The 27,773-nt window shown below is 38.5% G+C and overlaps 1 protein-coding gene across 4 annotated transcripts in view; it reads right to left on the bottom strand.

Annotated features, from left to right (window-relative positions):
• CDK13 (cyclin dependent kinase 13) overlaps positions 1 to 27,773 on the bottom strand; it is a 146,936-nt gene that overhangs the window by 41,318 nt on the left and 77,845 nt on the right. For all 4 annotated transcript variants that reach the window (XM_032758272.2, XM_032758270.2, XM_032758271.2 and 1 more), the window contains exons 6-7: positions 9,082 to 9,271; positions 7,245 to 7,301 (exon numbers count right to left, since the gene is read on the bottom strand). In XM_032758272.2, the coding sequence (XP_032614163.1) occupies positions 7,245 to 7,301; positions 9,082 to 9,271 (247 nt within the window). The remainder of the gene's footprint in view (positions 1 to 7,244; positions 7,302 to 9,081; positions 9,272 to 27,773) is intronic.

A 27,773-nucleotide genomic window follows, 5' to 3' on the forward strand; every position in this document is an offset into this window, starting at 1 on the left:
AAGTTGTTACTGGATGGCAAGAAACTAAACTTTGTAAAGACCCAAAAATAATGGTCTCAACGTTAACAATTGTGCATTTCAATTTCTACTTTTTTTAAAATAGAGATCTCACTATGTTGCCCAGGCTGGACTCGAACTTCTGGGCTCAAGTAATCCTCACATCTTGGCCTTCCAAAGTGCTAGGATTACAGGCAAGAGCCACCAAGGCCAGTCCTTCTGCTAAATACTTTCATTTGTAAATCTCATTAATATTTTTGAAAAGAAGGCAGACACTATTTCTTTGTCTGCCAGGAAAGTAACAGCTTAGAAAACAAAATCAAACAATTCTTTTGTTTTTCCTTAAACCTTAAGTGATTAACCAGGTATTAAAATTTAAAGTCAGGCCAGGTGCCGTGGCTGACCCCTGTAATCCCAGCACTTCGGAAGGCCAAGGCGGGTGGATCACCTGAGGTCAGGAGTTCAAGACCAGCCTGGACAACATGGTGAAACCCCGTCTCTACTAAAAATACAAAAATTCGCTGGGTGTGGTGGCAGGCGCCGGTAATCCCAGCTACTTGGGAGACTGAGGCAGGAGAATCGCTTGAACTCAGGAGACAAGAGGTTGTGTTGAGCCGAGATTGCACCATTTGCACTCCAGCCTGCGAGACAAGAGCGAAACTCTGTCTCAAAAAAAAAAAAAAAAAAAAAAAAGTCATCAGACTTTAATATAACTTTCATGTGAAAAATTACAGGTAATTTTAAATATTTGTTGCTATCAAAATATTTTTTGTTTATAGATTTCTCATTAGATATTTCAAGAGCTTTCAAACTGCTTAAAATATAATTAAATCCAATATAATGAAGGGAGATTCAGAAGTAGAAATATCACATAACTTGCTAACCTGCTGGAAGATTAAAACTATAGCATACCTCATTTGTCAAAAATATTATATTTGGAGGATGCAAAGACAAAAAGCAAAATTCAGCAGACCCTTTACTACAAAAGAACTCTAAAAATTGTCATCAGCCTAATGGTACCTCTAAAGCAGACTTGAGAGGCCCCTAGAGTTCTCTACCTGGAAGATACTTCTAGGTAATCAAGGCTGAATTCAGAGTCTTACCAGAGAAGCACTCCCATATAATGAAAATAATCTTCTGTCAAAAGATCCTGAGCTCTACTACTTATTGGTTGTGTGATCTTGCAAATGCACTTAAATTTTCTAAACTTCTGTTTCTGTAACTTTAAAATGTACATAAGAATAATGATACCTACATCATCCATCTCAAACAACTTTCTTTTAAAATAATTCTTGTGAAAGGAAATTATGTATAATAAAGTTATGTACACAAATGTTAGTTGTTTGCTCTTTCTTTTCCCTTCTTTTTTAAAAAAAAAGAAAAATGGTAATATAAATTATAATCATGTACTATAAATAATACATAGAATGAATAATATACTCTAAACACATAAAAGAAGATGTGCCCCATGATGCCTGTGGGACTCAGGACAGATTTCAAAGGAGGTAGGACCTGAATTGCACACTGAAAGAAAAAAAAAACAAATTTGTCAAACTCAGGTGGGAAGTATAATTACATACAAAAGGAACAGCTTATGTAGATTCACAAAGGCATTCAAGAGCACAGCAAGTTTAGGGAACTACAAATAGTTCAACATTGCTATTATCAGGGGGGCTGGAATGTCAGAAGAACATAAGGGAGAAAGACCAGAGGGCGGAAAAACCAATACAATTCTATTTACAATGGCCTATATGACAAGGTGACTGGAAACCTTTAACTAAAACAGGAAATAAAGGAAAAGGAGTAGACATTTTTCTGGGGAATGAAATAAATAGGTTTTGTAACAAGGTTTAATTTAGGGTACCCAAATCACCTGGGTAGAGATTTCCAATAAACAAAAGGTCTGGAGAACAGAAGAAAGATCAAGGATTGGAATTCAGTTTTGTAAGTATTCAGCAGTAATGTCTCGGATGACATTCCCCCAACAGAAGGAGGGGGGAATTCTTTCCACTTTATATGCTCAAAAATGAAGACTACTCCATTAGAGCTGAAGGGAGAACAATTTAATCTTGATCTTACAGTTAAAAGTCAGTGATCTAAATGAGATCTCCTTTCCTGAAGCTTGTTTAATCATATTATTTATTGTCATTCATCTGTTATTAGTAATTTTTTTTATTACCATGCTTCCAATCTTGTCTAGTGATTCTCAGAAGATCCTTTTTATTACCTAGAATCCCCAAAGCTCCCTGCACTCATCTACATCAGGAGGATCCTCCAGATGAGGATCACCTTCTCCCAGATCAGAATCAACCAAGCACTTACCATGAATGCAGTCAATGTTTTAGGGAACATAAAACACAAAAGAATAAAATATGGTAATACTATCTTCCTCTCTCATTAACACCTTCAACTTTGGGAAAATTTAGTTTTGCTTTCAATAACAATGTTCTGAAAAGCCACTAGATGGCGATACTGCCTTCAAAAAGGTGTGTGCGTTTTCGGAGGGTGGTATTAGTGATCTAGCGTAATACTCTAAGGCCTTTTTCATTTTTCCCTTCTCTCTCTTTATTGGATCATCATATGGAAATGTAGTATGCTTTCTGGTTATTGTTTAAAAAACTTTTATTTTGATCACAGTAACATTATTAAAAATACGTTTTTCAGGGCTGGGCACAGTGGCTCACACCTGTAATCCTAGCACTTTGGGAGGCAGAGGTGGGTAGATCATTTGAGGTCAGGAGTTCGAGACCAGCCCGGCCAACATGGTGAAACCCCATCTCTACTAAAAATACAAAAATTAGCTGGGCGTGGTGGCAGGTGCCTTTAATCCCAGCTACTCAGGAGGCTGAGGCAGGAGAACTGCTTAAACCCGGGAGGCAGAGGTTGCAGTGAGCTGAGATCATACCACTGCACTGCAGCTTGAGTGACAGAGTGAGACTCCGTCTCATAAATAAACAAACAAAGTGTTACATTATAGTTTCTTCTCTAGAAAATGAAGGTAGTTTCAATTAATATGGAAAACATTTTTTCACACAGGACAGTCACATAAAGAGAGAAAGATACTCCATCCTTTTGAAAACCACTGGCGCACTGACTTGGTAAAATAAAAACTAAGAAGAGGGAAACACTGTAGCTGTCAGAAAAACTATACTTAAAAAAAACATATACTAAAAGATGAACAGTTAATGAAGAAATGGGGCAAACATCTCTATTCTCAAGTTTTAAAGTTCCCAATGCAGAATGGGACAAAGTATAAATACCAATGTTCAAAATGAGAAAATGACTGAAATTTAAGAAATCATTTTCCCCTCTAATTTTAATCCAGTGGTTCTCTTTCTTTCTTCAATAATAGGCACATGACAGAGTAGATCCACATTGGTCACAGACCCCCAAGTACTAGCTGTAACTCCACCCAGCTTTCCTCAAATTCAAAAAAAGGAACATTCAAAATCTAATGAGAGCTGTGGTTGATGATATTACAGTTGTAAGCTGAAATCTGCTCTATTTACAAACAAAAAACCTTATACAAAATTCTTGGGCACTTCAGTTATTCGATCTATATTAACTACTTAGAAAATAAAAACACTTCAAAGTGACTTTATATTTGCATGAGTATTATAGTAAGGCCCTACCTGGCTCTCTGTTTATAATGAAGCAGAAATATGAATGAAAAATCATTTGTTATATATTTATCTCAAAAAATATCTAGAAAATTTGAGACAATACAATAAATCTGTTAAAGGTAGATTTCTTTTAAAATCAGTATGTTATTAAGGTTCACTAGAGCAATATATGTATTTTAAAGGTATTCCATTATATTAATACTACTCCAAGAGATTCTAAAGAAATCAGAATTATTCTCTTAAAAAAAAAGAGAAGTTTTAAAGGAGTATATAAACCCCATAATGATAGGATATTTGCTCTTAAAACAAAATGACAGACTGAATTTTCCTCTTATACATTTAACTGCGCAGACAAATTCAGTATACATTACCAGAAGATGCAAAGTTATGAGACTTTAAAACTCTGGTTCTCTAAACTCAAAATTTCTACATCAATCCAGCAGGGCAACAGGGACCACGGCCCAGTGAACATGCCACACCCCAGCACTCCATTGGAACCCAAATTATATTTTAAAATGAAAATCGATGGGAAAATTGAGCCTGATAATATAAAATTTGGCTTTCTAATTAGCTTTTCTGAAACTATCTATTCCAAATGTGCCCAAATATCTGCATAACAATAATCTATTAGATTAAAATGGTAATTAGCTGTTTTCCATTCCATAGAAAAGGATTTACATAATTAACGACAGACACAAACTTACAGTAAGCAAAATCTAACTACAGTGAAATCTCAACCAGCTTAGCAGATAGAATTCTTAATTAACCAGAACTTGCCCAAAATAATAGCCACATTAATTTAGTCATTTAGATGCTTCTCAGCTGGGCACGGTGGTTCATGCCTATAATCCCAGCACTTTGGGAGGCCAAGGCAGGCAGATCACTTGTGGTCACAAGTTCGAGACAAGCCTGGCCAACATGGCGAAATCCCGTCTCTACTAAAAAATACAAAAATTAGCTGGGCATGGTGGTGCGCATCTGTAGTCCCAGCTACTCGGAAGGCTGAAGCTCGAGAATCGCTAGAACCCGGGAGGTGGAGGTTGCAGTGAGCTGAGATCACGCCACTGCACTCCAGCCTAGGCGACAGAGTGAGACTGTCTCAAATAAAATAAAATACATATGCTTCTTAAACAGCAGAAGAAAAAAATATACTTCAAGTGAAGTTTTGGATCAAGTACACATTCAGATCAATTTTTCCTTTCAACTTCTACCAAGAGGCACTATTATGTATGACAGAAAGAATAAAAATTGGGAATTGAAAACTTAACTATACACCCTTGGCTCTGCCAATATTTTTTGATCTTTAAAGTCACTCAACCCTTCACATAGCCAGGATAGGGAATCAACGTTAAGTGTCCACTAAGAGATGGACAGATAAAGAAAATGTGGCCTGTAATCCCAGCTATCGGGAGGCTGAGGCAGGATAATCACTTGGACCCCGGAGGTGGAGGTTGTAGTGAGCGGAAATTGCACCACTGCACTCCAGTGTGGGCAAAAGAGTGAGACTCTGTCTCAAAAAAAACCAAAACAAAACAAAAAAAGGAAAATGTGGCATATACGCACAATGAAATACTATTCAAGTCTTAAAAAAACAAGGAAATCCTGTCATTTATGACAACATGGATGAACGTGAAGCGCATTGTGTTACGTGGAATAAGGCAGGCACATAAAGACAAATAACTCATCATTTCACTTATATGTGAAATCTAAAAAACCTCAACTCATAGAGGTAGACAGTAGAGCTGGTAGTTACCAGATACTGGGCATAGGGAGTATGGGGGGAAGATGCTGGCCTAAGGATATAAAAGTTCAGTTAGACAAATGTAAATTCAAGAGATTTATTGTACAACTTGGCAACTACACTTAATAACAATGTATTCTTGAAAATTGTTGAGAGTAGATTTTTAAGTGTTGGCATACACACAAAAAATGTGGGGTAATGCATAGTTATTAGCTCGATGTAGCCATTTCACAATGTATACATATTTCAAAATTAAAAAAGGAAAGTAACTCAGCCCTTTCTGGGTCTCAATTCTCTCAAATGCAAAATGAGGGATATAGCTTTTCAGCTTTAAAACAGTTTTAAACTTAAAAAAAAAAAAACAACACTCATACAACCCTTTCCTAAAATAAAATGTTAATTTTAAGTGTAGTAGTTAGAACAAATAAAAACCAAGTAACTCTGGTGAACGTTGGTACAGAGGACTGGAGGTCCAATCACAAAACCCCATCCACAGAACACTTTCTTTCCTTTCTCTGTCTCTCTCTCTGTGTCTCTCTTTCTCTCTTTCCTTCCTCCCTCTCTCCTCCCTTCCTTTTTTTTTTTTTTTTTTGGAGACAGTCTTGCTGGAGTACAGTGGTGTGATCTCGGCTCACTGCAACCTCCGCCTCCCAGGTTTCAGTGATTCTTGTGCCTCAGCCTCCCAAGTAGCTGGGATTATAGGCGTGCACCACCAAGCCCAGGTATTTTTAGTAGAGATGGGGTTTCACCATGTTGGCCAGGCTGGTCTCCAAGTGCTAACCCTCAAGTGATCCGCCTCCCAAAGTGCTGGAATTTGTACAAGCATGAGCCACTGCGCCCGGCCCACAGCACACTTTCTGAGGGATTTCATGGAACTCAAATAGATCCAAAACATATCACTTATAAACCTCTACTCTAGAACACTATATATGGAAAATACTTTCCAGAATTATGTCACAGGCACTGCAAGATTTTAAAAAATAGACTTTTAACTCTGAAAAATTCAAACGAGAGTTTTTGTTTATTCCTTTAACCAGAAAAAAGCAAAGATTAAATGAAAACATCTAGTCCTAAGACTGCAATCAACTGATGTTTCATTATATTAAATTGTGGTGATACTAAAGAGATGACAGAATTGTCATAAAAGAATTTAAAAATTCTTTAAATGTATTATTTCAGATATATATATATATATATATGAAAATAAAGACAAGAAAGGAATGGGGTAAATGGACTAAAGATTTATTAAGCCAAATTAATTCCGTATTTTATTTACATAAAACCTACTATTGCATAAAAATATTTTATTTTGAAATCCCACATTAGTTTTAATAAGACAAATCATATTTCACTACCACCAGGCACAAAGAAAGCCAAGTTGGGTATATAATCCAACTTTAGCCAGAAAATTTCTACCTTTTTGTGTCTTATACACTGAACATCCTCACAACAGTTGGTTTAAATAAAGGGTTCTAGGGAGTTACAAAAACAAAGAACTGTAGATGTAACAATAAAACCTGTCCAAAATAATAACAAAAACAAAGTTTGTAAGTTTAAAAATGCAATTTAAAAGGTTTTCATTAAGAATATTTAATATCTGAATATGCATTAGAAATTTAAGTATAAGTTCACTTCAGTCACACTTAAAGATGTACATTTAAAAAAAATCATTTTTACCTGTGTTAAAGATCAATTTTTAAATTGAGATAATGTATAAAATTACAATAATCAACCCAATATGGTATAAAATTTCAATGTTTTATGTACTAACCATGAAAAGTAAATTTCTCTTTTAAAAAATAAAACTATCAATAAGGTATTCTTAGTATAGCTTCTAATACTAAACTCTAGTATCTACAATATTCATTTGAAGGTATGCTTACCTTTCTTCTGAGCTATATAATCGAGCAAGTCCAAAATCTGCAAGTTTTATCTGCCCTCTGGTGGAAATAAGACAAAATGAACAAAAGGTATTAATTTACTCTAAATTGACAATACACATTTATATTCTATGCCTAGAACTGATTAAAAAAAAATACCCATGTAAACTTTAACTCTGCTCACACTGCAATATCATCAAGGTAATACACAGAAAGGCAAGTAGTGGATAAATTCACAAAACGAGAAAGTAAACAAATCCTTGGATAGTCTTAAAATTATTATAGTAATATGATTATTATAATTACTGTATTATTAGAATAGTATTTTATTACTATTCAGTTCCTATTTAGAAAAGCATACTTCAATGAAAATAAAATGAGATCATTTTTATTACTTAGCAGTAAGGCAAATTTCTTGTTCAAGGTAACAGTGCTCAAGAACTAAGTGACATCACTTTTAATCTGTTTAATTCTCCAGTTTTAGAGGGGCTAGGTGCATAGAACACTGTCTTTTAATTAAAATCAGAACCAGGCATGCCTTATTTAAATTAACAAACAGTACCAATTACAAGAGAATTACCAGGGTTCAAATATAAGCTGTTACAAATCTAAGCTTATTTACCTAAGTTTTAAATATGTGAATGTGTATGCGTGTGTACACACTTCCAAAAAGTTCACTTTACAACTGTGACTTTAAAAAAAATTTTCTAAAATCTATTCTCAACCTAAAGCTGAAATTATATTGCTTATTAGATGATCCATTCACATTACTTATTGGAATAATAGCAAAGAGAAAAGTCAACTAAGTATTATTTTATATGCATTACAGATTATTATTGGATTTTTTTTTTTTTTTTTGAGACCGAGTCTTGCTTGCTTTGTCACCTAGGCTGGAGTGCAGTGGCACAATCTCAGCTCACTGTAACTCCACTTCTGGGATTCAAGCGATTCTCATTCCTCAGGCTTCCTAGCAGCTGGGATTACAGGCGTGTGCCACCACACCGGGTTTATTTTTGTATTTTTAGTAGAGACAGGGTTTCACCCTGTTGGCCAGGCTGGTCTCGAACTCCTGGCCTCAAGTGATCCGCCTGCCTCATCCTCCCAAAGTGTTGGGATTACAGGCTGAGCTGCCCCACCCAGCCACTAACAGCTATTTAACACAACTTTTGAGGTATCCCAAGTTGTAATATTGTTGATTATTTTTATTTTTATTTTTGAGCCAGAGTCTCGCTGTATCACCTAGGCTGGAGTACAGTGGCGTGATCTCAGCTCACTGCAACCTTTACCTCCTGGACTCAAGCAATTCTCATCCTCAGCCTCCTGTGTAGCTGGCATCACAGGCGTGCTCCACCATGCTAGGCTAACTTTTGTATTTTTTTGGTAGAGACAGGGTTTCATCAACGTTGGCCAGGCTGGTCATGAACTCCTGGCCTCAAGTGATCCGCCTGTCTCTACTTCTCAAGGTGCTGGGATTACAGGCGTGAGCCACTGTGGCTGGCCTGATTTTTAAAAATAGTTTGTATAAAGTAAACTAAATTTTAAATCTTTTTTAACATAATCAATGTGCAACATCATGTAACACCGTATCTTTTTTTTATTTTAAAAATTTTAGATTCGGGGGTACATGTGCTTGTTGGTGACATGGGTATTACATGTGTAATAGCAGGGGTTAGGCTTCTGGGGTACCCATCACCCAAATGTTGGACACTGTACCTAATAGGTAACTTTCAACGCTCACCACCGCCGACATTCCCCGCCGCTACAGTTTCCTGTCTATTCTCTCCATGTACATGTCCATGGTAAAACTCATTTTAAATATATATAAAGTTCATACCCATACCTATTATTTAGAAGGATATTGGAACATTTAATATCTCTATGCAAAAAGTTCTTCTTATGACAATAATCCAGACCCTCCATGAGCTGTCTCATAAATGACTTTATGTGATTTTCATTAAAATGAACCAAGCCTGATTCCAGTAGTCCCATCAGATCATGGTCCATATATTCAAACACCAGATAAAATGCACCTAAGAATGAGAATAATTAATACATTAGAAACTTATTCCTACAACTTTTCTAAAAATTCACAATTTTTAACAATAAAAGGCTGGTAGAGGAAGAATTAATCCTTGAAAAGAAGTGTTACTTTGTTACTTTAATAACATTCATCTTTCTCTCTGGACTTAATAATATCAATAAATAAATCCCAAGGAAAACATCTAATCTATTTTCTTCTCCCCCTAAAAAACAGTTACGATTTAAAAAAAAAAAAATCACCCTGCTGTTCTCCATATTGTATAGTTTCTAGGTGTGATTAATGTTTTAGACATCAAATTGTCTCTTAGAAGCTGAATAAAATCAATATAGTTTATCAAAAAATTAAAAGGTGGTAAAAGAACTGCTTTTAATTAAAAAAAAAAAGAGTACAGGCCAAGAAAGATGTTAGGTGACTTCTAAATGCCTCAATAAACATGTAATTTAATTCTGTTTATACAGCTCCAGAGTACCTAAAAGCAAGAATTTGAGGAAAAACAATATAATTTGAAATTACAACTTTATTTTATAAAAAACAGCTTAGTCCTGCTACCAAAAGCTAAAATGGCACACAGCACACACACACAAACTATACAAACGTACTTATGAGAGATTTAGAAATCCTAAAGGAAACTTACACACAAACTGAATGAGAAATATAATTCATTACATTTGTGAAAAGCAGAAAAACTAACACCAAGACAAAAAAGGCATCTGAACTTGGTTCAGATAAGTTCCTAATTTTTAAAACACGGCAAAGAACTCTTGGTAAACTTCCAACAGAAGGAGTCTTTCTTAAAAGTTTATTATGGTACCTCTCTGAAACCAACAACCAATGTCATATTTAATAGGAAAGGCTGGATATTATGTATGAGATTAAAAAAAAAAATTCCCGGTGGCTCATGCCTGTAATCCCAGGGCTTTGGGAGGCCAAGGTGGGCAGATCATGAGGTCAGGAGATTGAGACCATCCTGGCTGACACAGTGAAACCCCGTCTCTACTAAAAATACAAAAAAAATTAGCCAGGCATGGTGGTGGGTGCCTGTAGTCCCAGCTACTCAGGAGGCTGAGGCAGCAGAATGGCTTGAACCCGGGAGGCAGAGCTTGCAGTGAGCCAAGATCACGCCACTGCACTCCAGCCTGGGTGACAGAGCGAGACTCCGTCTCAAAAAAAAGAAAAATCAATATTCAAAAAGCAAAAGACAGCCGGGCGCTGTGGCTCTTGCCTATAATCCCAGCACTTTGGGAGGCTGAAGTAGGTGGATCATCTGAGGTCAGGAACATGAGACCAGCCTGGGCAACATGTCGAAACCCTGTCTCTACAAAAACTACAAAAATTAGCCTGGCGTAGTGGTGTGTTATCTTAGTCCCAGCTACTCGGGGGACTTAAGTAGGAGGATGGCTTGAGCCCAGGAGGTAGAGGTTGCAGTAAGCTGAGATTGAGCCACTGTACTCCAGCCTGGGCAATAGAGCCAGACCTTGTCTCAAAGAAGAAGAAGAAAAAAAAAAGAGAGCAAAATACTTCATATATGAAGCAACAATTCACTAGAAAATAAAATTTACTACTAATGACCAGGACTAGGTCGGGCGCGGTGGCTCACGCTTGTAATCCCAGCACTTTGGGAGGCCGAGGCGGGCGGATCACGAGGTCAGGAGATCGAGACCACGGTGAAACCCCGTCTCTACTAAAAGTACAAAAAAAAAAATTAGCTGGGCGTGGTGGCGGGCGCCTGTAGTCCCAGCTACTCGGAGAGGCTGAGGCAGGAGAATGGCGTGAACCCGGGAGGCGGAGCTTGCAGTGAGCCGAGATTGCGCCACTGCACTCCAGCCTGGGCGACAGAGCGAGACTCCGTCTCAAAAAAAAAAAAAAAAAAAAAAGAAAAGAAAAGAAAATTTAAATGACTTCACAATAGAAAAAAATTACTACTAATGACCAGGACTAAACTTTAACAAGAATTATACAAAACTGGGCAAGGCGTGGTGGCTCACGCCTGTAATCCCAACACTTTGAGAGGCCAAAGTGGGCGGATCACCTGAGGTCAGGAGTTAGAGACCAGCCTGGCCAACATAGTGAAACCCCATCTCTACTAAAAATACAAAAATTAGCCAGGCATGGTGGCGTGCACCTGTAATCCCAGCTGCTCCAGAGGCTGAGGCAGAAGAATCACTTGACCCAGGGAGGCGGAGGTTGCAGCGAGCCGAGGTGGTGCCACTGCACTCCAGCCTGTGCAAAAGAGCAAGATTCCATCTCAAAAAAAAAAAAAAAAAATTATACAAAATTCATTAATAAACACCAAATTGTAAAACTGTGTATTTTTTTTTTTTTTTTTTTTTTTTTTTTTTTTTTTTTTTTTTTTTTTTGAGACAGGGTCTCATTCACTCTGTCGCCCAGGTTGGAGTACAGTGGCACCATCACAACTCACTGTAACCCTGACCTCCTAGCTCAAGTGATCTTCCTACCTCAGCCCTCCAAGTGTAGTTGGGGTCATGGGCTCTCACCACCACATCTGGCTAATTTTTCTGTTTGTTTTATTTCTGGTAGAGATGGGGTCTCTCTATGTTACCCAGGTTAGTCTTGAATTCCCCGACTCAAGAGATCCTCCTACCTTGGCTCCCAAAGTGCTAGATTACAGGTTTGAGGCACCGTGTACATATAAAACTGTATTTTAAAGCAATTTCAATAAAAAGACCAATGGTTTTTCTCTTTTGTCACCAGGAGTGAGGAGACTTAACTTGACAAAATAATTCTAAAATTATCCTTGAAGAAAACAAACCAGAGTACTAGCCAAAACATTTCTGAAAATAAACACTTGCCCTACTAGAAATTAATATGACCTGTGTCATACTGTAGGGACTGACAGAACAGTGGAAATAATACACACCAGAAAACAAATCCCAGTTATATATCTAATAATTATAAAAATAGCTAATTTAAGTCAGTGAAGAAAGAATAGATAAAATAGTGTTTTGACAAACGTATAATCCCACAAGGAGGTGGACAGTTGTATCAAAGAAAAATGCAATAAAAAGCTAACACATTTCAATTCACTAAATGAAAATGTAGAAGTACTGCCTAAGGAAACAATATGGAAGAAAGATAAAAGGCAAATGATGGCTGCACGTGGTAGCTCACGCCAGTAATCCCAGCACTTTGGGAGATTGGGGTGAGAGGACTGCTTGAGGCCAGGGGTTTGAGACTAGCCTGGGGCGACATGGAGAGATCCTGTCTCTACAGAAATTTAAAAATTAGCCAGGTGTGGTAGTGCACACCTGTAATTCTAGCTACTTGGGGGACTGAGGCAGGATGACTACCTGAGTCCCAGAGTTTGGAGTCGGTGGCTGCAGGGCCACTGCATTCCAGCCTGGGTGACAGAAGGAGACAGACCCAGTCTCAAAAAAAAAAAAAAAAAAAGAGGGCTGGGCACGGTGGCTCACATCTGTAATCCCAACACTTTGGGAGGCCGAGGTGGGTGGATCGCTTGAGGCCAGAAGTTGTGAGACTAGCCTGGACAACATGGTAAAATCCCGTCTCTGCTAAAATACAAAAAAACAGCCAGATGTGGGGCACATGCCTGTAATCCCAGCTACTCGGGAGGCTGAGGTGGGAGGATCACCTAAGCCTGGGAGGTCAAGGTTGCAGTTAACTGTGATTGCAGCACCACTGCACTCCAGCCCGGGTGATAGAGTGAACCCTGTCAAAAAAAAAAAAAAAAGAAAGAAAGAAAAGGACAAACTGGAGAAGTATCTATAACATATACTAGATTAATATCCTTAATATAAAATGAGATCCTATAAAATCAATACAAAAACGGTTGGGTGTGGTGGCTCACGCCTGTTATCCCAGCACTTTGGGAGGCCGAGGCAGGCGGATCACTTCAGCTTAGGAGTTTGAGACCAGCCTGGCCAACATGGTGAAACCCCATTTCTACTAAAAATACAAAAAAGATTAGCTAGGCTTGGTGGTACATGCCTGTACTCCCAGCTACTCGGGAGGCTGACGCAGGACAATCACTTGAACCCGAGAGGCGGAGGTTGCAGTGAGCCGAGATCACGCCAGCCTGGGAGACAGACCAAGATCTCAAACAACAACAACAACAAAAGAATCAGTACAAAAAAATACCAATCCCACAACAGAAAATAAGAAATCAAATGAATTGTCAATATGCAAAAGAATGCCTATGTCCAAAAAACACATGAAAAATATTTAATCGCATTACTAAACAAAATATACAAATCAAAGCAACTGTATACCACTTTTAAATTGCATACTCTTTCACGTGGCAAGATTGCAAAGATTTAGCTGTAAGCATGATCACTAAAGCAATGTAATAATAAAACACTTAAAAACAAAACAATACGTCAAAACAGTTCTTCTGGTATATCTTATGCCACTCCATGTAACTTTGAAAAATGTTGTAGAAGTGTGATTATTGATGTGGAAATGTACTGAGCATGATGAGTAAAAGTAAGTCAATTATCAAATATATACATACCACTATTTCTGCTGTTATTTAACATTATATTGGTGGCATTATTTAACCCAGAAAGATAAAAGAAGGCATTAATAGTTGCATGGTCCAATACAGTAGCTACTAGCCACTAGCCACATGTGGCTACTGAGCTCTTGAAATGTGGCTAGTTAAAAAATGCTATGAGTTCTGGTATGACTTTGAGAATTATTAAAAGTATATAGAAAAAAATTAAAAATAAAAATGCTATGAGTGCAAAACACGCACTGAATTTTGAAGACAGTACAAAATAAAAGAATATAAAATATCTCAATAATTTGTGGTCTTGATTACATACTGAAATAATCTATTAGATACACTGGGTTAAATGTATTATTTGTTTAGTTGGTTTTTTTGAGACAGAGTCTCACTCTGTTGCCCAGGCTGGAGTGCAGTGGCACGATCTTGGCTCACTGCAACCTCTGCCTCCCAGGTTCAAGTGATTCTCATGCCTCAGCCTCCCAAGCAGCTGGGATTACTGGTGTGCACCACCACTCCTGGCTAATTTTTGTATTTTTAGTAGAGATGGGGTTTCACAATGTTGGCCAGGCTGGTCTCGAACTCCTAACCTCAGGTGATCCACCCACCTCGGCCTCCCAAACAGCTGGGATTACAGGCACGAGCCACCGCGCCTGGGTTAAATACGTTATTAATATTAATTTCAACCTGTTTCTTTTTTTAAAATGAAGTTACCAGATGATTTTAAATTAAAATACAGTGGCTCACATTCTATTTCCATTAAACAGCACTGAATTCGAGATTTAAGAATTGACATAGGAAAGATAAAACTATCTTTAAATGCAGGTAAGTTTTTGGCCTCCGGAGAGCCATAAACACTCAATGACAACAAAAAAATTATTACACACAGTTAAACAGGTTAAAAAAGTAGACTATTACATATAGTAGTCACTAACATCAACCTCCAGTTAAAATATAAAACGGAAGACCCCATTAGTAATAGCTAATCAATTAATTAAATTTAAAAAGCTCACATAAGAAATGTGAGAAATCCTTTAAACTATAAACACTCTTACAAGACAGAAAAGTACACATGAGCAAACGGATAGCAGGGCTAAACATGATAAAGATGTTAATTATCCCTATGTTAGTTTATAAAGTAGACACAGCCCAATTTTTCACGATACTTATTGGTTGTTTTTCTGTAATGTATATCCACATAGAAAAATAATTAAGAATAGCGAAGTAACACCTGAAAGAGAAAGGGGGTATGTGTATACACTACCAGATATTAAACCAGTATACATTTCCATCATTAAAAAGTGTGATACTGGTAAATAAACATGAAATAAAACAGAAAATTCAGAAATATATCCACATACACATGGACCTTTACTATATGATAAAGACGGCATATCAATTCAGTGGGGAAAAGATGGACTTTTTAATTGGTGGTATTGGGATAACTGAATAGCCAGAAAAAAGATAAAACTTGTCTGTCTCTCACACTATACACCAGCATAAAAAGCAAATGAATCTACAAAATTACAAAAAATTAGCCAGGTGTGGTGGTGGGTGCCTGTAATCCCAGCTACTGGGGAGGCAGAGGCAGGAGAATTGCTTGAACCTGGGAGACCGAGGTTGCAGTGAGCTGAGATCGTGCCATTGCAATCCAGCCTGGACAACATGAGCGAAACCCGGTCTCAAAAAAAAAAAAAAAAAAAAAATAAGCGAATGAATCAGTTATCTAAAATTTTTTAAAGAACCATAAAAGTACTTTAAAAAAAAACACAGAATTCCTTAATAACCTAAGAGTAGAAAAAGAGTTCCAACTAGGAATCAAGAAATAATTTATACCAAGAAATAATAAATATGACTATGTAAAAATAAAAATCCTCTGCATGGCTAAAAATACCACAAGCGAAATTAAAAGAATATAGCAACCTGGAAAAAAATTAGCTGCAACTTATACTGCAGAGTGATTATTAGTATCAACTACAGTCCAAGCATGGTGGCTCACACCTGTAATCCCAGTACTTTGGGAGGCTGAGGCAGGTGGATCACTTGAGGTCAGGAGTTCAAGACCAGCCTGGCTAACACGGTGAAACTCTGTCTCTACTAAAAATACAAAAATTAGCCAGGCATGGTGGCTCATGCCTATAATCCCAGCTATTCAGGAGGCTGAGGAATGAGAATCACTTGAACGCAGGAAGTGCAGGTTGTAGTGAGCTGAGATCCTGCCACAGCACTCCCGCCTGGGTGACAGAGACTCTGTCGCAGAAAAAAAAAAAAAAAAAAATTAGCTGGGCATGGTGGTGGGCACCTGTAATCCTGGCTACTTGGGAGGCTGAGTCAGGAGAATCACTTAACCCAGGAGGTGGAGGTTGCAGTGAGTCACAATCGCGCCACTGCACTCCTGCACTCCAGCCTGGGCAACAAACCAAGACTCTCTCTCTCTCTCTCTCTATCTGTATATATAAATAAAATTAAAACTCTCTAAATTAGGGGCAAAAAAGATCAACGACCTTACAAAAAGTGAGAAAAAGAGACAATTAGCTCATCCGAAAAAAGAGCAAAGTGCCCCTAAGTGAATGCAAAGTTAGAAACTCTCTAAATTAGGGGGAAAAAAGATCAACGACCTTACAAAAAAGTGAGAAAAAGAGACAATTAGCTCATCTGAAAAAAGAGCGAAGTGCCCCTAAGTGAATGCAAAATAGCTTAATCTTGCTCATAATAAAAATTTATGGCCAGGCACGGTGGCTCACGCCTATAATCCCAGCACTTTGGGAGGCTGAGGTGGGCGGATCACCTGAGGTCGGGAGATTGAGACCAGACTAACCAACATGAAGAAACCCCGTTTCTGCTAAAAATACAAAATTAGCCAGGCATGGTGGTGCATGACTGTAATCCCAGCTACTCGGGAGGCTGAGGCAGGAGAATCGCTTGAACCCAGGAGGCAGAGGATGTGGTAAGCCAAGATCATGCCATTGCACTCCAGCCTGAGCAACAAGAGCGAAACTCTGTCTCAAAATAAATATAAATTAATTAATTAATTTCCCAAACTAAAACCTGACCAAGATACTAAATTGACAAAAATCTAAAAGTAGAACTCCAGAGTCTACTGACAAAGCAGTAAGGAACACTTTCATACATTGGTAGTAGAAATACACAAATACAAGTCCTCTGGAGAGAAATTTGGCAATATCTAGCTAAATCACATTCAGTATTTCCCTTTGACTTAACAATCCCAATTCTAGGAACTTGTACCAAAAATTCACTGGCCAAAATACAAAATGATGTATGCATAGGGCTATTCAATGCAGCATTATTTACACAATGAAAATATCTATCATTAGGAAACTAACTGAATAAACTATAGTATACCCACACAGTCCAGTGTCTCTAAGCAATGCATGATTTTTGTCTACTAACAAAATGATTTTTGTCTACTAACATGGAGTAAACTTCAGCATATATGGTTAAATGAAAAGAAAAAGGTACAGCAGAGCACTTACAACATTGCTACCTTTTTTTATATATATAAAAAAAGGGAATGTGAATATGTACAAAAGAAACATTGGAGGATGAAACAAACATTTAAAATAGTTATCCATGGGTAAGGGAGAGAACAAGAAAAAGAAGAATGGAAGTGACACTATTCTGAATGTACCTGTTTTATAGTTTAGAGTTTGAAACCAAGTAAATGTTTTATACAATTAAAATACATCATTAAATCAAAAAGGGAGAAAAAAGCAATCCCTGAAAAACTGGAAACACATCCACCTTTAGGTGGATTTATGTTTATCAAATTGGTTGCATGAACTGTCTACAATACAGTATACTGACTATATACAGCTGGAGGGTATATTTTAAGGACAAAAAGAATCACTAAGAAATCTTAAAATGCATTCAGTAGTCTTGTTAGTAATTAATATTAGCATTGTTACTTTGAAATTATTACATGTATATGGTAGAACAAAGCAAGCTATGTTAATATTTTAGGAACCAGGGCTTTTAGTTTACAAGAAAGATAAGGTCAAAGATGTATAAATCCTGTACTCTGAAATTGAAACTGAAATCATCTACAGTAGCCAGCCTCCAAAATGGTCCTAAATGATCCTCACTATCTGGCATCCATGCCATGCCATGCCACAGTGATTCAAGGATGGTCTGCGTGACCAACAGAATATTGGAGAGTGAATAATGCGACTTCCAAGTCTAGGTCATAAAGACAATGCAGCGTCTACCTTACTTTTTTAGACCATTCAACCTGGGAGAAGCCAGCCACCAAGGCTGTCAGGATATTTAAGCAACTTTGTGGAAGGCCCATGTAAAGAATAAGTGAGACCTCCCACCAAGAGAACAACTTGCTAGCCATGTGAAGGAGCCACCTTGGAAGTGGATTCTCCAACCCCAGTCAAGCCTTCTGATGACTACAACCCTAGCTAACATCTCACTGCAATCTCATGAGAGACCCCAAACCAAAACTGCCAAGCCAAGATGCTCCCAAATTCCTGCCCACAGAAACTTCAAGATATAGTAGCTTCCACCATAATCTTTTAAGTACAACTGCCAAAGAATTGAATTTGTATCTAAATAAACTTCTGGATTTAATTACTATTTAGAGGAAATAAGAGAGAGAGAAGAACAAGCTAACACCCAAAGGAAGCATCTGGCCAAACTGAAAATGCAGTCTACTCTCCAATAAATAAATGGAATAAAATGTTTAAAAGGCAAGAAGAGCTACTATAAATTATGAGACTTAAAATATTAATTAACATGAATAACACGCCATCTTGTTTGCATCCAGGTTCAAACAAAGCAGCTATAAAAAACATTTTTGAGACAACTGGCTAAACGTGAATGTAGATCATTAGATGACATAAAATTATGGCTGATTTTGTTAACTATAAGGTCTCTTTTCTTTTTAAATATAACTACAATTTCATTATCTATTGTCTCTCGATAATCAAAGACTTTTATAATACAATGAGCCTGAGATTCACTTAAAAATAATCCAGGAGTTTTTTTTTTTTTTAAGTGGACAGGGATAAATAAATTTAGCAAAATGTGTTAACTATAAAAGTGAAGGATGGGGACACTGGGGTTCATTATACTATTTCCTCTACTTTTATTTTTATATTTTATTTTATTTTTATTTAATTTAATTTAATTTTGAGACGGAGTCTCGCACTGTCACCCAGACTGGAGTGCGTGATCTCAGCTCACTGCAGCCTCTGCCTGCCTCCCAGGTTCAGGCGATTCTCCTGCCTCAGCCTCCAGATTAGCTGGGATTACAGGTGCCTGCCACCACATCTGGCTAATTGTTGTACTTTTGGTAGAGACAGGGTTTCGCCATGTTGGCCAGGCTGGTCTCAAACTCCTGACCTTATCTACTTTTAGATGTTTGAATATTTTAATAATAATGAGTCTCTTAAAAAAGGCTTTGAAATTATTACATTGAATTAAGAGATAAATTTCATGTTCCTATATTTTAAAACTGGTTTATACTTTTTATCAAGGTTTTATGTGTGTGTGTGTGTGTGTGTGTGTGTGTGTGTGTGTGTGTGTGTGTGTAATTTATTTATTTATTTAGAGACAGGGTCTCACTCTGTTGCCCAGGCTGGAGTGCAGTGGTACAATCTTGCCACCACTTCCTAGGCTCAAGTGCTCCTCCTCCTGCCTCAGCCACCCCAGTAGCTGGGACTAAAGGTGTGTGCCACCATGCTTGGCTAATTTCTGTAATTTTTTATAGAGACGAGGTCTTACTATATCACCCAGGCTGGTCTCAAACTCCTGGGCTCAAGCTATCCTCCTGCCTTAGCCTCCTGAAGTGCTGGGATTATGGGTGTAAGCCAAGGTTATATATTTACATAGTTTAAAGCAGTGATTCCCAACCTTTTTGGCACCAGGGACCAGTTTCATGGAAGATAATTTTTCCATGGACTGGGGATGGGGGGATGGGTGGGTGGAGGGATGGTTTTGGGATGATTCAAGTGCATTACATTTCTTGTATACTTTATTTCTATTGTTATTACATTGTAACATATAATGAAATAGTTATACAACTCACCATAATGTACAATCAGTGGGGGCCCTGAGCTGGTTTTCCTGCAACTAGATGGTCCCACCTGGGGGTGATGGGAGACAGTGACAGATCATCAGACATTAGATTCTCATAAGGAGTGCACAACCTAGATCCCTTGCATGTGCAGTTCACAATAGGGTTTGTGCTCCTATGAGAATCTAATGCTGTCACTGATCTGACAGCAGGAAGAGCTCAGGCAGTTATGGGAGCTATGGGGAGCCACTGTAAATACAGACGAAGCTTCACTCGCTCACCTGCCACTCACCTCCTGCTGTGTGGCCCAGTTCCTAATCAGCTACAGACCAGTACCTGTCCATGGCCTGGGGGCTGGGAAACCCTGGTTTAAGGCAATGTTTTTCAAACTGTGGGTCATGCAAGCAACTGAGTAGGTCATGACCTGCATTTTTAAAAACATTTTTATATTGCTTCATATTTTTCCTATATTGCATTTAAAAATTAATAAAATCATATGTAATGTAGTTGTGGAACTATAACATGCCACATAAAATTTCATTATGGTAGGAAATCTGATATATATATACATATCCTTAGAAAAAATTAGTATCAAAATCCTAAGAGGAGTTTATCTGTGTGAACAGATAAGTGATTTTTACTTTCTCTTATGCTGCAATTTTCTAACTTTTTCAGAAAGTACAATTTTAAGAAATATTATCGCCGGGCACGGTGGCTCACGCTTGTAATCCCAGCACTTTGGGAGGCCAAGGCGGGCGGATCACGAGGTCAGGAGATCGAGACCACGGTGAAACCCCATCTCTACTAAAAATACAAAAAAAAAAATTAGCCGGGCGTGGTGGCGGGCGCCTGTAGTCCCAGCTACTCGGAGAGGCTGAGGCAGGAGAATGGCGTGAACCCGGGAGGCAGAGCTTGCAGTGAGCCGAGATTGCGCCACTGCACTCCAGCCTGGGCGACAGAGCGAGACTCCGTCTTAAAAAAAAAAAAAAGAAATATTATCAATTGTGCCTAATAGATTAATAAGGGGAACAGCAAATAACCCAACTGAAAGTAAATGTCAATGTCCACAAATAAAAAATCCAGAGAGGAAATTATAATGTTAATAAACATATGTAAGATGCTCCATACCTCACCAGTTTTCAAGAAAGTACTAATCAAAGCAATGATGAGATACCATTCTCTTCTATCAGACTGACAACATCCAGTAAGAGCCAAAGAAAGGAAACTCATACACTGCTATGTTTGGGCAAAGTAATCAGACAATATGTATTATTAAAAATACAAATATCCTTTGACTTAGCTATCCCACTTTTAAGAGTAAATGTAAAGAAATAACAGCACTAGTATGCAAATATACATGTACAAGAATATTTTTAGCAGTACTATTTATAATGGAAAAAAGCTGAGAAAACTTGAATGTCCATCAATAAACAAAAGGTTGAATAAATCTAGTATATCCATATTATAATACATTATGCAGCTAGAGATATGTTATAATCTTTAATAAGAAAAGTAAAATATAGAAAAAAATTAGCCCTGCGGACGACCGGTTTCTGGTCTGGAATTTAAGGAGTTAAAAACTGCCATTCCATACTCAAAATAAAGGAAAAGCAAAGGTGAAAAGCAACAACTCTTCTTAAAGCCATCGCAGAAATTGGAGTCACAGGGCAAACCACTGCCCCCAAAATTAGAGAGAAAGGCAGGCAGGTACAGGATACAGAGAACCACAACTTACAACTGCAGAAAGCTCCTTGGGAGCCATTACCAAGGTAGGAAAGCCTAAACCAAGATGGAGGTTCAGTGTGAACAAGTTTTAATTAAAAACTACAGCAGGCCCCTGTCTGAGAGGCCTCCACATTTTGTCAGTTTTTAACAACCAGAAGCCCTGCCAGATTATCATAGTGAAGATCAGAAAAAAATATGTAGTTATGATGAAATATGCCCAGAGCATTCTGTCCTTAACAAGGCCTGACTTCAATAGAAATTATCAGAGCCCAACCTACCAGGGTTCCACCAGAGCCTTACCAATCTAGAAGGGAAATATTCAACTCCAGAGCATTCTAGCCTTAGACTTAGGGTAATGAAATACCCAATACCAGCATCCTCTAGCACTCCTGTCTCACTGCAGGGAAAAATCAAAACTTAGAAGTACTTGTGGAGACTACAGACTAGGGGCACCACAGGTTCACTAACAGACTGAGAACAAATCTTTAGGCTATATAACACTACCCTCCCTCTACACCTTACCACTATACAAATATGGCTCCTGTATACTAAGTGGAGAATACAACTAAACAAACTGCACACCTCAGACCTTATTTAAGAAGAAATTCCAGAGAAACGAAAAGACAACAGGGGAGACAAAAACACGAACACTAGAGGAAATTTTGGCCTCTGATACTTATAGTACAGCGAACAGTGAACACAGCCTAACCCCTAGCCAGATAAACACAAAACCTTACACTAAAGGCCTATTTACCTCAGTTCCTTCTACACCATGTACTATGTCTGACTTTCAATGAAAAATTTTAAAGCATGCTAAAACACAGTTTGAAGAAACAAAGTAAGCATCAGAGTCAGACTCAGATATAGCAGAAATATTGGCATTATCAGACTACTAATTTTTTAAAGCTCTAATTAATATTCCTAGAGCTCTAATAGAAAAAAGGTGGACAAAATGCAAAAGCAGAGAAATGGAAACTCTAAGAAAGAATCAAAGGACAATGTTCAGGCCAGGCATGGTGGCTCACGCCTGTAATTCCAGCACTTTGGGAAGCTGAGGTGGGCAGATCACCTGAGGTCAGGAATTCGAGACCAGCCTGGCCAACATGGTGAGACCCCATCTCTACTAAAAATACAAAAATCAGCTGAACATGGTGGCTCACACATATAATCCCAAGTACTCTCTATGAGGAAAATAATAAAACTCTAATGAAAGAAATTGAATGAAGAGAAATTCCATGCACATAGACAGACTCCACATTGTCAAGATGTCAGTTCTTTCCCAACTTGCTGTATGCATTTAAAGCAATCCCAATCAAAATCCCAGCAAGTTATTGTGTGGATTATCAACAAATTGATTCTAACGTTTATATAGATAGTGAAAGATTCAGTGTAGCAAGAAAACATTTTATGAGAGCAAAGTTAGAGGGCTGACACTATCCAACTTTAAGACTGACCATAAAGCTACAGTAATTAAGACAGTATGGTATCAGTGGAAAAAAAAAAAAAAAACATAACTAGACTAATAAAACAGAATACAAAAGCTCAGAAATGCATCCATTAAAAAAACAGTCAACTGATCTTTGATAAAGGAGTCAAAGCACTTCAATGGAGAAAGGATAGTCTTTTCAGCAACTGCTGCTTAAACAAGGGGACACCAACACGTGAACAAAATGAATTTAGACACAAACCTTATATCTTTCACAAAAATTAACTCAAAATGGATCATAGACTTGAGTGTAAACTGCAAAACTAAATTTCTAGAACATAGAAGAAAATCTAGGTGACCTTGAGTTTGGCAATGATGTTTTATGTAAGACACCAAAATTACAATATGTGAAAAGAAGAAACTAATATGTTGGATAGTGTTAAAATTTAAAACTTCTGCTCTTTGGCAGGGTGCAGTGGCTCATGCCCATAATCCCAGCACTTTGGGAGAACAAGGCGTATAGATTGCTTGAACCCAGGAGTTCGAAATCAGCCTGGGCAACATGGCGAAACCCTGTCTCTCCAAAAGATACTTTTTAAACCATACAAAAATTAGCCAGGCGCAGTGGCATGCGCCTTTAGTCCCAGCTACTCAGGAGGCTGAGGTGGGAAGACCGCTTAAGCCTGTGGGGAAGAGGCTGCAATGAACCAAAGTCACACCACTGCACTCCAGGCCTGGGTGACAGAGCAGGACCAAAAACAAAACAAAACAACCAAAGAACAACTTCTGCTCTTCAAAAGACACTGCTAAGAAAATGAAAAGACAAGTCAGACTGGGAGATTGGTATCCACTGGGCATGGTGGCTCACGTCTACAATCCTAGCACTTTGGGAAGCCGAAGCAGGAGGATAGCTTGAAGGCAGGAATTGGAGACTAGCCTGGGCAACATAACAAGACCCCATTTCTCCAAATAATAATAATAATAATAATAATAATAAATAATAATAATAATAAATTAGCCGAGCTTGGTGGTGAGTGCCTGCAGTCCCGGCTACTCAGGAGGCTGAGGCAGGAGGATCACTTGAGACAGAGTTTGAGGCTGCAGTGAGCCACGATTGTGCCCCCACGCTCCAGCGTGGATGACAGAGCGAGATCCTGTCTCCAAAATGAAAGAAAAAAGAAAACAAACAGCCCAATTAAAAAGAAGGCAAAACATTTGAACAGACATCTCACCAAAGAAGATATACCAATGGCAAATAAGCAAGTGAAAAAATGCTTAATATCATATTTCTTTTCTTTTTTCCTTTTTTTTTTTTTTTTTTTTTGAGACAGAGTCTCACTCTGTTGCCCAGGATGGAGTGCAGCGGCATGATCTCGGCTCACTGCAGCCTCTCTCCCTAGGTTGAAGCAAGTCTCCTGCCTCAGCCTCCCAAGTAGCGGGGTCTGCAGGCACATGCCACCACGTCCAGTTAATTTTTGTATTTTTAGTAGTGACCGGGTTTCACCATGTTGGCCAGGCTGGTCTTGAACTCCTGACCTCAAGTGATCTGCCCACCTTGGCCTCCCAAAGTGCTGGGATTACAGGCATGAGCCACCACACCCGGCCTTAACATCATATTTCATCAGAGAATGGCAAATTAAAACAACAATAAGATACCAATACATATCTATTAGAATTGCAAAAATCCAAAACATGACAACACCAAATGCTGGTAAAAATGTGAAACAACACAAACTTTCATTTATTGCTTATGCAGACACTATGGAAGACAGTTTGGCAGTTTCTTAAAAGGTAAACATTCTCTTACTATATATAATCCATCAATCCCTGGTGTTTACCCAAAGGAGCTGAAACTTAACACAAAAACCTGCATACAAATATTTATTCATAACTGTCAAGACTTGGAAGTACCCAAAATATCCTTCAGTGGGTGAATGGTTCAACAAACTGTGGTACACCCATACAATGGAATATTTTGAGTGAAAAAATAACTGAGTTATAAAGCCGCAAAAGACAAGGAGGAACTTTAGGTGCATACTGTTAAGTAAAAGAAGCCAATCTGAATAGTCTACATATTGTATGATTCCAACTAGACGACATTCTAAAAAGGCAAAACTATGGATAAAGTTTAAAAAAAAAAATCAGTGACAGCAAGCAGAAACTCACACCTGTAATCAATCCCAGCACTTGGGAAGGCCAAGGCAGGCGGATCACTTGAGGTCAGGAGTTGCATACCAGCCTGGCCAACACAACAAAACCCCATCTGTACTAAAAACACAAATTAGCCAGGCACGGTGGTGCACACCTGTAATCCCAGCTGCTCAGGAGGCTGAGGTTGCAGTGAGCTGAGATGGCACAACTGCACTCCAGCCTGGGTGTCAGAGCAAGACTCTGTCTCAAAAAAAAAAAAAAAAAATCAGTGGTTGCTAGAGTTGCAGGGTTGGGGAAGGATGAACACAGGACTTTTAAAGCAGAAAAACTATTCTGTTTATTTTTGTGTCACTCTCAGATTCTCTGTGTCTTTGCATGCCAGACTGCCTGAATGACTGTTTCTCTCTCTCTATATATATATACACACACACACACACACACAATCTATATATACACATAAATATACACACACACACACATATATACACATATATATATACACACACATATATATATAATTTTCTCTTTTAATTTCAATGGTAGGTACTTTTGTTCTGTAGAAAAGATATAGTGTACAGTGGCTATAACTACTTCTACTGAAATACTCTCCCCACATGGTTAGCACTTAAAAGAGATGCTACTAGTGCTTTTGAGACTGCTAAACATGGGTTAGAAAGAATCAGAGCAAAAGGGGTAGGAGATGCAATGAAAGACAGCCAGATAGAACCAAGAACTGACCCTGAGTGTCCTTATCCACTACTTCAGACAGTAAGAATCTAATCTAGGCCAGGCACGGTGACTCATGCCTGTAATCCCAGTACTTTGGGAGGCCAAGGCGGGCGTATCACAACGTCAGGAGTTCGAGACCAGCCTGGGCAGCATAGTGAAACTCCGTCTCTACTAAAACTACAAAAAATTAGCAGGGCATGGTGGTGCAAGCCTGTAGTCTCAGCTACTCGGGAGGCTGAGGCAGGAGAATCGCTTGAACCCAGGAGGCAGAGGTTGTGGTGAGCCAAGATCACAGCACTGTACTCCAGCCTGGGCAACAGAGCGAGACTCTGTCTCAAAAAAAAACAAAAAAAGAATCTTTTATCTCTCTCTCTCTCTCTCTGGCTCAGCCTCCCGAGTAACTGAGACTACAGGCACGCGCCACCACACCCAGCTAATTTTTGTATTTTTAGTGGAGACGGGGTTTCACCATGTTGGCCAGGATGGTCTCGATCTCGACCTTGTGATCCGCCCACCTCAGCCTCCCAAAGTGCTGGGATTACAGGGGTGAGCCACTGCACCCAGACTAAATTTTTTTTTTCAGACAGTCTTGCTGTCACCTAGGCTGGTGTGCAGTGGCACGATCTCGGCTCACTGCAACTTCTGCCTCCCGGTTCAAGTGATTCTCCTGCCTCAGCCTCCCAAGTAGCTGGGAATACAGGCGTCCACCACCACGCCCGAATGATTTTTGTATTTTTTGGTAGAGACGGGGTTTCACCATGTTGGCTAGGCTGGTCTTGAACTCCTGACCTCAAGTGATCCACTTGCCTCAGCCTCCCAAAGTGCTGGGATTACAGGTGTGAGCCACCACACCCAGCCTTTTTCTTAATTTTTAAAAATTCTAGGATACATGGTTCATCTGAGTTTTCTCAAATTGTTGCAAATCTCCAAAAAAAAATTTTCAATATATTTATTTTAAAAATCTGCATATAAGTGAACCCATGCAGCTCAAACCCATGATGTTCAAGGGTCAACCATATATCTAATATATTTTTTCATTTGTTTTCCTTTTTTTAAAATATAGCATCAATGATATATACTAAGCTGTTAACACTGGATTTGGCAAAAAGTGGCAAGAGAAAATGGGAAATTAATTTTTTCTTTATGTATATTTGCATTATTATATATTATTTATATATATTTGCATTACTGTGGTCATAGTAAACTCATTTATACTTCTTACAGAGGAACCTTATTTTGAAAAGAAAAATATTAAGGAATTTATAGTTAAAAAGTCCCTAGAAGACAAGAGATTTAAAATTCAATAAAAGTTGGAAACAGTAAGTTCTAAACTCACAGGCAAAGCAAATAAGACTCGATGAGACCACCATCAGGGGAATAAATAATTGTGTTATTTGCATTTCTGATCATTTTCATTGAGTAGATCGTTAAGTATCTGCCCACCAACAGGTCTGTAAAAACCCTGGTAAAAAGTCAACTCAGGCTGGGCGTGGTGGTTCACACCTGTAATCCCAGCACTTTGGGAGGCCAAGGCGGGCAGATCACCAGGTTAAGAGTTTAAGACCATCGTGGCCAACATGGTGAAACACCGTCTCTATTAAAAATACAAAAAATTAGCCGGGCATGGTGGCGGATGCCTGTAGTCCCAGCTACTTGGGAGGCTGAGGCAGGAGAATGGCGTGAACCGGGGAGGTGGAGCTTGCAGTGAGCCGAGATCAGGCCACTGCACTCCAGCTTGGTGACAGAGCAAGACTCCATCTCAAAAAAAAAAAAAAAAGTCAACTCAAGCATCTGAGATCCTGGGAATCACAAAGGATCTGACTTCTACCTGGTGAAAACCCTCTCTCTGATCAACCAGAGAACAACCTTCTGCTGCTGGGGCATTCTAAGACCATACTGAACCTCCCTAATCCATACTTATTTACTTGGAATGTCAC

This window comes from Hylobates moloch, unplaced genomic scaffold, assembly GCF_009828535.3.
Source record: "Hylobates moloch isolate HMO894 unplaced genomic scaffold, HMol_V3 SCAFFOLD_1, whole genome shotgun sequence".
In the NCBI taxonomy this organism is placed as follows: Eukaryota; Metazoa; Chordata; class Mammalia; order Primates; family Hylobatidae; genus Hylobates; species Hylobates moloch.